The sequence below is a fragment of the Geospiza fortis genome, unplaced genomic scaffold (genome assembly GCF_000277835.1).
Source record: "Geospiza fortis unplaced genomic scaffold, GeoFor_1.0 scaffold193, whole genome shotgun sequence".
In the NCBI taxonomy this organism is placed as follows: domain Eukaryota; kingdom Metazoa; phylum Chordata; class Aves; order Passeriformes; family Thraupidae; genus Geospiza; species Geospiza fortis.
In genome coordinates, this window is record NW_005054523.1 from 565,402 (window position 1) to 575,607 (window position 10,206).

The window sequence follows — 10,206 nt, forward strand, 5'->3', positions numbered from 1 at the left end:
GACAGGGCTTCGTCACCAGCCGCCGGCAGCACCAGAGGGTGGCTCCAAGTGCCCGGTTCAGTCCCGCCTGTGCCAGGGCGTGCTTCGGACGCTCCTGCCGCTGCCTCCACAGCCCCGGCTGCCAGCCCACAACACCGGCCCGAGAGGACAGGGGCGAGCAAGCACAGCCCACCGTGCCCACACGGAGCCGCACGGGGCCCGTCCCTCGCCACCGCCTCGGAGCCCGCGGTGCCTGGGGGTGCTCCTGCTCCCAGCAGGGAGAAGGGCGAGAGGACTCGGGAGCAGAAAGCCCCAGCCCCACAGCTATCCAATACAGATGTTCCTGGCTCTTGAGGAAGCCTCAAGCACCTTCAGCTGTTACCAAGGAGTCTCTTCCTCCTGCTCCTGTTCTATCAGCCCTTTGCCAGGGTAACCTCAGAGGGCTGCTTTGATCCACCTGCACCAGGACAAAGCAGGAGAAGGACAGCAGTGGCTTAGGGTCATCCCAAAGCCATAGGTCCTGGACACACTGGACACCTCAGGGGCTGTGCAGAACAAGAAGAGACGCTTCTGATCCTTAGGGCCACAGCAAGCAGCCCACGATGCTGACACCAAAGGCTCAGTCAGACAACATAGAAAAAATCCCATGTTTTAGCCTGCAGATTTTTGAGCCAGCCTTCAGATCTCTCTCCCTGGGGTTGAACCAAGGGAGGCCCTCATCTCTGCAGGAGCAAAGCAGGGGCCAGCAGCCATCTCAGCCACCAGCATCTTCATCTTCCACTCGTCTCTCAAGACTCCTCATCTCATGTGGGCTCAGGAGGGTCTCGTCACCTGCACCTCTCTGTGACAGTCTGCTTCTGCTTGGAGACAGTGGCCAGGCTCTGAGCTGGAAAACCATACTGAGTACTTTGGAGCAGCCTTGACATGTGCTGTTCCATCCTGAGAGCAGACACAGGGGGAGGGAGGGGGCTGCAGACCCAGGAGGGAGGTGCTGGATGTGTGGTCTCAGCCTGATACCTTCCAGCACAGACCGGGACTCTGATGCCTCCACAGGACAAGGAGTGGGGTCAGAACAGCAAGGGACAGGGCCTGAGCAGCTGATAGGGAGGACAGGCTGAGGACAGCAGCCATAGTGAGGACAGTTCTCAGCATTTTGTTCTCCTAAAGCCAGGCATCAAGTTTGTTTTGCTCTCCAGTAGCGATTAAGAGACTGGGTAGGGGAAGACAAGTATTTCATCGTCTGACTTGAGACAGGGTACTGAAGACTGCTCACTGTGATGCTTCTGGACAGCTGGAAAGGGACAGGGGGAGAATGTCTGTCCATACTGGAAGTGACCGAAATAACACAGCAGTGCATCAGAGGGCAGACAGCCCAGCACAGCCAGAGTGTGCCATGAGATGCTGTTGTATTTAAATAAACACTTTGGGAGGGCCCAGATTTCTTCAGCTCTTCTGAGACTGGCACGGCTGAAGGTACAGCCTGACTCGTGTCCTCCTCCCTGGGTGAGCCCAGTGCGATCCAGCTGGCTGCTGACCTGCAGGTCCTTTCTGGGAGCACAGCTCTCCTGTGGGATAAGCTATGGCTGGAATGTGGTGTGGCACATAGCAGGGTGCTGCTGCCACAGCCCAGCTCCAGAGCACAGGGAGAGCTGGGCGAGGGGATGGGAAGCAGGCACAAACTTCTGTGTAAACATTTCCAGGAATGGAGCAGCCACAGCTCCTCTGGGCACCCTTTGCCAGGGCCTCGCCACCCTCACAGCCAAGAACTTCTTCCTAATCTCTAATCTGAATCTCTCTCCTCTTTTAGTTTACACCTTGTCCTATCACAACAAACTCTGCTAAAAAGTTTGTTCCCAGCTCTCTTGAAGCCCCTTTGGGCCCTGCAAGGGGCTCTGAGCTCTGCCTGGAGCCTTCCCTTCTCGAGGGGAACATTCCCAGCTCTCCCAGCCTGGCTCCAGCCCTGCAGCAGCTCCTGGCTCCTCTGGGCTCTCTCCAGCAGCTCCAGGTCCCTCTGCTGTGGGAGCCGAGGGCTGGGGCAGCTCTGCAGGTGGGTCTCACCTGAGCACAGGGGCAGAGGGGCAGAATCCCCCCCTCCCCCGCTGCCCACCCTGGGATCAGCCCAGAACACTGGGGGTCTCTGGGTGCCAGCGCACGTGCGCAGCCTCTGGCGGCCCCTCCTGTTCCTTGGGGTTCCACTGGGTGTAACTGAGCGAGCAGCGTCCTCTGCCAGCGCCCTGCGAGGGCTCCGAGCTGCTGCGCGCCTTTGAACAGCGGGCAGGGGCCGCTCGAGGGCGGGCTGCGTTCTGCCTCTGGGAGGAGTTTGCAACGACGCCACCAAAAAGAAAAGGGGAAAGGAATTCTGTCTGCGCCCGCTGCATGGAGAAACGTTTCCACACAAGGTGGCACCTGTCTCCTTCCTTCCAGTCTCGAGCTGGAGACGCTCAAAGGCGCCTGGAAATATTCTCTGAAAATTAACTCCCGGTAATCGGGATACAGAATCCGTCATTAATTCTCTCGTTAGCCATCGCTTTTCACTGGGCACTCAGGCAGGCACCGCAGGGATTGCTGCCAGTGAGCGCTGGGGCTGGGCAGCAGGGATGGGGTAGCAGCAGCTGCCTCCACTCCGAGTGCCCGGCTCTGGGACACACAGACACCCACCCGGAGCCTCCCGGCACCAGGAGGGGCCTGGGAGCTGAAGGGGATCCCTGCCTGGCCCCACGCGCAGCACTGCACATCCCACTGCAGATGGACAGAGGTTTATGTGCTCCAGATCTGACAGGGATTAATGCTCTGCGCCCGTAATTTAAATCACAATTAAGGTATTTTAGAATATCTCTTCCTACACTCTGCAGACCAGTGCAAACACTACTGACATGAAATGCTTTTGCATTCCTATGCAGGATGCTGGAGCAGCCTGCCTTGCACTGCACGGCTTTGCTTCTGATCCTGACCTTTCCACACAAGGAAAATGATGCACACTATTATTGCATATTAAAAATGCAGCATAGCTAGAACAGCTGTGGCATCAAGCAGCGAGGCAGGCTAAGGAAGGAGCTGGGCTGTCCTGCACAGAGCCCACTGGGCACCCACAGGAGCCCTCAGCCCAGCAAGGGGGCCCGACACAGAGGCGCTCCTGCTGAGCATCTCCTCTGGCAGCACAGCCAGCAGTGCCATCCCACCCAGCCCTGCCCCACGGTGTGCACACCTGAGCACAGTGGTTTTAAACCTTAAAAACCTTGGTGAAGCATGCAGGTGCCAGATCCCTTACTTGCATCAAGGTCCTTGGCCCTCAGAACTACAGAGAAAGGCAGGGATCTGTCTTGAAGGCTGCAAGAGACCACTTTGATTTTCATGTGATTGTTTTTAACCCCTATCATGCTTCTTCCACCTGTCTCCAGCTCCAGGGTCTCTGCCTGCCCTGTGCTGGCCCAGTGCCTGGGGGCTCGGTCTCCCATGTTGGTAGAGCATGACAGCAGGTCAGGGAGGGGTGCAGAACAAATGCTCCCTCTCCAGCCTTCCTGGAGGAGAAGAAAGGACACGGGGACAAAAAATATGATAATCACAGGGAAAAGGAAAGGAGTCATTCGAAAAAGGAAAAAAACCCCAGACTTCAAGCCTTCTTGGTTTACCTGGATGCAGGGAAGAGGGAGGAAAGGCAGGGATGGGTTTACTGGGGTCTTCCATGTATCTCCACAGGGCACTGAGATGCAGAGCCAGCACCAGCAGAATTAAGTGCCTCCTCTGGAACCAGCATTTTTCCCTTTAGCTGTTTCCATCACAATAAAGTTGGATAAAGTAGGGTCTGGATCTTCATTTTGAAATAGTGGGGCCAGTGTAAGTCTGCCCTTGCATGGAAGCCCCTAATCCCCCATGGAGGGCAGGACGATGTCTGAACAGCCATGCTCAGTGAGCTCAGATCCAGGCAAATCCAGCATGTGAGGTGATGCAGCAGCTGCCACCAAGACCTCACACTGCCAGGGCTGAGGACCACTGAGCCCTGCCATGCTCCAGCCCTGCACCAGCTGTGGGCACTCCATCCATGTGGGGCACACAGGAAGGAGGGTAGCTTGGGGGCCACAGTGCTGGGGCTCAGCCACACAAGCCTCCACATGTTTCCTGATGGGGAATGGTTCCTTGTCCTGTTTCTGAGACGTGATTGAGCTTGACAAGCAGCATGGCTTCATGAACTGTGTTCGGGCCTTGCATCATTTGCCTTATTGTGGCCGAAATCTCCTCCCAGCCCTCCCTCCTGCCTTCACCCACAGGCACCAGCGGCTGCAACAGGCACCCACAAGCCCAAAGAGTGAAAGACAAAAGGATAAAAATACCCGTGCAAGAAAAATAAAAGAAAAACGAAGAAAAAACCCCAGGCACCATCTGGAGAGCAGAGAAGCACTGGGCAGGAAGGGAGCAAGCAGAGAGGTTTCAGGTTCCGATTCTGTGTCTGCTCCCACCACAGCCGGTCTCTGGAGCCACACCCCTGCTCTGTTAGAGCAGACTGGGCATTTACACAAACCTCTGTGGGTACTCCCAGCAGGCAGTAACTCACCCACCCCTGTGGGTGGGATGGGTTGGAGCAGCTCACCCACCCCTGCAGTGTGAAGGGAACAAAAGGCAGCATGGAGGAAGGCAAAGGGGAACCTACCCCGGAGTGGATGAGAGGTCCCTGTTGCCAAACTGCCCCACTGTTCATCTTCCTTCTCACCAATTTCATCCTGCCTGCAGGCACAAAAGCAACTCAGCCTTGGGGGAAGCATGATCTGAAGTGGATCCATGTGGGGCCAGGGAAGGTGTCTGTCCAGGATGGGCAGCAGCAATCCATGTGCAGCCAGGCAGAGCCAGGACAGGACCCCTGCTCCTGCAGCAAGTCAGCAGTAAGCCAGCACCAACCCCAGCCAGAAACTGGGTTTAAACCTAAGCAGAACCCTTTTCCCAAGGCATGTGCAGGGCCAGCCTGGCGCTCCTTGAACCTGCAAGGGCAGACATGGGTGACACCCTAGTGTCCTCATCTCCTGGGCAGCCCAGCAGGGCAGGATGCCCAGAGCGTGGGCACAGCCCCCCAGCTGCCCTGGGGCAGGGCAGGCAAATCCCTGCCTGTTCCCAGGGTGAATCCCACCTGCCATGGCAAGGCTGCAGAGAGGGAATGGTGGGAAGAGTGACTTGTCCACAACTCTAAGGAACATTCCTGCAGCGGAGCAGCAGCACTCTCAGCCCCTCCTGTGGAGTGACACGGACTGGCAGATCAGCAGCTCCTGAATAAATCCTGAATAGCGACGCCGGTCAGGCAGCTGATTTCTGCCTGAAATAAATGGCTTTGCAGTAGTGCTTCCCCTCAGGGGAAACATGTCCTGACAAGCTGCAGGTACTCTAGTGCCCCGAGGGTTTGTGGAGCCTGGTTCCTTTGGGGAGTGTTTTACTGTCTGCTCCCAATGCCAAGAGCAGCTTTATACCAATAATAAACAAGGCAAAACATGGAGCCAGAGCAAACAGCTGATAAAAATCCACATTTTGCTTTCCTGGCTCCACAGAACAGGCCGAGTAAGGAAATCTTTGTGCTGCTGGCACATAGCCTTCCTCCTGTCAGGTAAAACACTCCCGGTGCTTCTGTGGCTCCCTCATGCCGACTGCCAGCACTCACGGCTAGAGGAATGCACAAGACATGCCTCGGACCGTGAATGCTCCTCGGCTCCCTGCCATTGCAGCAGAACTATGAGGCTATATGAGCACAGGCTCACATGCCCTGCCGGGGCGGCGCTGGAGGAACTCACTCCTGCGACGGGCACCACCTGCTCCTCCTGCCCAGCCCGACCCGGCGGCCACAGACAGGGCTGAGCTCCGGGCTGCTGGAATATCTCACCCAGCAGCAGCTCCAGGCAGCTGCAGCTGCAGCAGCAGCAGGCGGGAGGGAAGGCAGAGACGAGCCGAGCGGAGAAGGAGCTGCCGGGGCTCACAGGGAGCAAGGCTGCAGAGCCCGGCAGGACACGGCGGGTGCGAGCTCCCTGCCGCGCACAGGCTGCCATCGCTGTCTGTTCTAAAATAGCATTTAACATGACAAGAGGTGTCGGATGGGCGCGGGGAGCGCTGGCTCTCCCCATCTCTTCCCTTGCCGAGAGCCTGTCTACACTGCCATATGTTATTCTGCCGTATACTTCATCGTGCTTTATTTGTCATCCTCTAGCACATATGGTAACAGCTCCACTGCCTGGCACTTGGAGAGGCTGGATTTAGCTCTGAATCAGGCACAAACAAACACTCACTTGGGGCAGTGCTCTTTGCTTCTCACCATCCCCACCTCCCCACAGGAACAGAAACAGGCAGGCAGCTGAGCTAGATCAGCACAGCAGGTCTCTTTCAACTGAAAGCATTTTATTTTAGTATTTTATCCTGTCCTAGTCCATTATTCTATTCTATTCTATTCTATTCTATTCTATTCTATTCTATTCTATTCATGTTATTCTATTCCACTCCATTCCATTCTGCAGCCTCTGCCATGGAAAGCAGGAGAGGTAGGAAAAGAATAGCCACACTTCAGTTTGGAATTTACTGAAAGCCATCCCAAAGAAGAACAACCATGGGAAAAATAATCATGGACACAGGAATCAAAGGTGAGGGACTGCTCATACTGGCCAGGCAGGGAGCTGACCTGAGCCAGGCAGGCCCTGAAACCTGAATGGCCATGGTGATGGCTGCTGTCCCTTCTCTTCAACATCACTTCTGGGAAGTTCTGAGCACAATCTAACCATTTCCCTTGGTGCAATCATGTTTACTTAAACAGAACACCCTGGCTCCTTTTACCTTGGGCACAGCAGGGACAAACACCATAGGAACATTACTTGCCCACCAGTTCTCAGCCTGACATTCCAGATAGAGCTGTGGCTCCAGGGGACTCTGTCCCTGCTCACTCAGCAGAAACACCCTCCAAAATCTAGCCCCTTTTGCCAGCACAGGGGAGGTCCCTGCCTGGGACCGAGCACACCAGGGGCAGAGGCTGCAGCAGGGCAGGGGCTTTGCTGACCAGGCAGGGATGTCCCAGCTGGTTGAGTTGGAACACTATTTTTCATAAGAAAATATTTAACAATTTGTCCATACGCTTGGGAAAATTGTTTTATCATGGGATGGTTTGAACCATGCAGGTGTGGACCCTTCCAGGTATGCCGAGAAATACTCTGCCATGGAAGGGAGGCAGAGAAAGGGAAGACATGGAAGCACTGCCTTTACCAGCCCAGGCAGCACGTGGAAACACTCATGCCCTGCCACAGAGTCACTCAGGTGTCCAGCTGTCTGTCCATCTGTCCACACATCCATCCACCATTCTGCTGACCCCTTTCATCCCTGATGAAAGTCCTGCCCAGCCGTGCTGGAGGTGGGTGCAGGGCCAGGGTCTCAAGTTCCTCCAACCAAATAAGACCAGAGAAGGAGGAGAACCCACAGGAAGCCTCAGCCTGATCCCACCTCCCCCAGAGCACTACCAGCCGCCTCTGGCAAACAGCAGCAAACCTTCTGCTTCTGTTCCCCAGATCAGGTAACTCTCACTGGACCCAACTGGAAGCTCTGCATGGAGCCCACTGCACAATCTGCTGTGCCCCTGAAACCACAGCAATCACACCAAGTGACTTCAGCAGGTAGAAGGTGTGTGCAGCCCCAAGGAAACTTTTTCTGTGCCCCTCACAGAAATCAGAAATCTGCTTTCTGAAAGGGAAAAGAGTCTCCAGGTCCTCATTCTTCAGGAGTGCTATGGAGCATCAGCAATAAGTCATTTTTGGCAGGCATATGTGAACAGCATCCAAGGAGGGAGAACTTCATCAGAGCAGAGAAATCCTTCCAGCCTGCCTTGGTATGACTCCAGCAAGCCTGAAATATCCCTGAGAGCTCAGCTCCTTCCCCTTCTCAGAGCTATCCTGACCCTATCTTGGGCAAGGTACCCAATTTGCATGTTCCCAGGCCACTGGCTTGCAGTGTTTGCCTATTTTTATCCAGGGTTTTGCAATTTAAAGTAAATTTGGGTAGCAAAATGGGCATTTGCTCAGGGAAAGACTTCCCCAGTTACAACAATTTCTGTCCCTCCCCATTAGGAAAGCAGGACCGCGTCACTGCCTGAACGCAGGGTGCAACTGAGCCCCACACAATGTGCTTTCACCTAATAATTAATTACCTATCACTTCTCTAATTATCAGAGCTTCCATTGACAATTCCCAGAGGCCAACAGCAAATGCCAGATTCTGCCCCTCCAGCAGCTGCCTGAAATATCTTCCAGGGCAGTGTCTCCTGTCCTTGGGACAGGAAGCAGGACCACTATCTCCAGTCTCCTCCTGCTCCTGCAGGAGCATCACACACTCATCCCACAGTCCCACAAGCTCTCTGGCTGCCCTGGACTGCCCTGTCCCGGAGAGCTGTGCAAGGCTGGCCCTGGCACACAGAGCACTGTTCTGACAGGCTCCTGGGCTGAGATGGGGCTGGGTGGACCATGAGAGCCAGCAGTGCTGTCCGGGCATTGCTGAGAGTGAAATTAGCCCCCTCAGGCCAGCCTGGTGGTCCAGGAGCTGTTCTGAGCAGGGCTGGAGGTTGGCTACAGCCCAAATTCCGGTTTTGTGCACCCCAGACAAATGCAGGGACGTTTTGGATTTGCACCTGCTGGGGCCAGAGAATGGCTCAGCTGGCAGAAGTGTCCAGGCCAGCAGCAGTGGCCAGGCTGTCAGCGTCCTTCAGTCCCCAGGGCCAAGGAAACATAGCCCGAGGTGGGAGCATAGCAACATCCAGCTCAGACAAACCATCTCCCCAGGGTGCACATGTGCAGCCACGTGCCCGGTGCCCTCCCCACCAGCCAGAGGGCACAACGTCACCAGAGGGCCAGAAGGTCACTGGCCCCAGCTCCAGGGCCACCAGTCAAGGTTATTGGTGACGCACCTGCCCAAAAAGCCAGTCTGGGAGGAACCATGCCAGCCCAGGAGGAACCTTGGCACGCAGGAGCAGGCGGTGGGGACTGGCCACTGTTGACCTTGGGAGCTGCACAAAGCACAGGAGGTATTTAACCCCCTGCAGAGCCCCTTGAAACCTCTTCTGAGCTCTACACCTCGACAGCTGAGAACACAGGCAGTGTTTTCCTTACCTTTTTGGCAGGGTATCGCTTTCAGCTGACTCCGGCGGAGCCGCTATGACCGAAACAACAGGTTACTCGGGGTGAGTAATGGGAACATCTGAATCTGTTTTAATAAGAGAAGAAAAATGTTCTCTGGGTTTCATTTAAGCCTCATTTATAAGAGTAACCTGCACTGTTAGTTGCTTCCCATCTCTTACAGCAGGTGGAAAGGGACAGTAAGCTGGCCTCTGGCTGCCTGCAGTGTCTGCACTCACCCTGCCAGGCAGTTATTTGGGACAAGTGTGAAATCCTGATTTGCTAAGAGCTTAATAAACTTTCACATAGAAAATAGCACAGTATATCACCCCTGGGCATTGCTGGCAACACCCTATGAAGGAAAGAGCTAAGGTAGCCATTGACAAATTGATAAATACTGAGACATATTTTTTGCCAAATACATAGGTATAATAACAGACATGTCAAAGAGGTTACCTGGAGCAGAAAGACAGCTGGTCCAAACACCACACACAGCTGGCTTGTCCCTTGTCCCTGTGCCATCCCTTGTCCAACACCAGGGCTGTGTGTAGCCTTGTGGAGCTTCCAGGCTGCCCTGTGCCCCCCTTCTGCCTGTCCCCCTCCCTGTGGGCACTGCCTGGTGCCTCAACCTATCTCCTCGTTGTCTCCCTGCAGGAGTGGGCTTGTCCTTGTTAAAAACCCACACCTCGACTTGATGGAGGAGGATGTCCTGTACCACTTGGACTTGGGAACAAAGACGCACAACCTGCCAGCAATGTTTGGGGACATAAAGGTAAAGAGCAGGTCCAAAAGCGAGGCAGCAGCTCCCCCCTGCACAGGCTCTGCCACTGTGCATCCCACGGTGCTGCTGGCCCACGCTGGGCCCCGCTGCTGCCAAAGCTCCCATGGGGTGGGGTCTGGCTGCTCAGCTAGGGGACTCCACAGCCAAAGCAGCCTGGGCAAGGAAGTTGTCTGTCCTTGTTTGTTTCGGGCAGAAACCACAACAGAAAATTATCTTTTTAAAAACCTGTAGCTCTGTAAAACCTGATTTAATGTTGGCCCCATCTTGGAGGACAGACAGAAGAGGCATTTGTCCAAAGAATCTTGATCATCATCTACTGGAGACAAGGGAAAGA

At 55.1% G+C, this 10,206-nt stretch overlaps 1 protein-coding gene across 1 annotated transcript in view; it reads left to right on the forward strand.

Annotated features, from left to right (window-relative positions):
* Positions 1–9,130: 9,130 nt before the first annotated feature.
* Positions 9,131–10,206, forward strand: part of UPP2 (uridine phosphorylase 2) — a 6,304-nt gene continuing 5,228 nt past the window's right edge. The window contains exons 1-2 of the mRNA XM_005429116.1: positions 9,131–9,156; positions 9,746–9,863. Of these exons, the coding sequence (XP_005429173.1) occupies positions 9,131–9,156; positions 9,746–9,863 (144 nt within the window). The remainder of the gene's footprint in view (positions 9,157–9,745; positions 9,864–10,206) is intronic.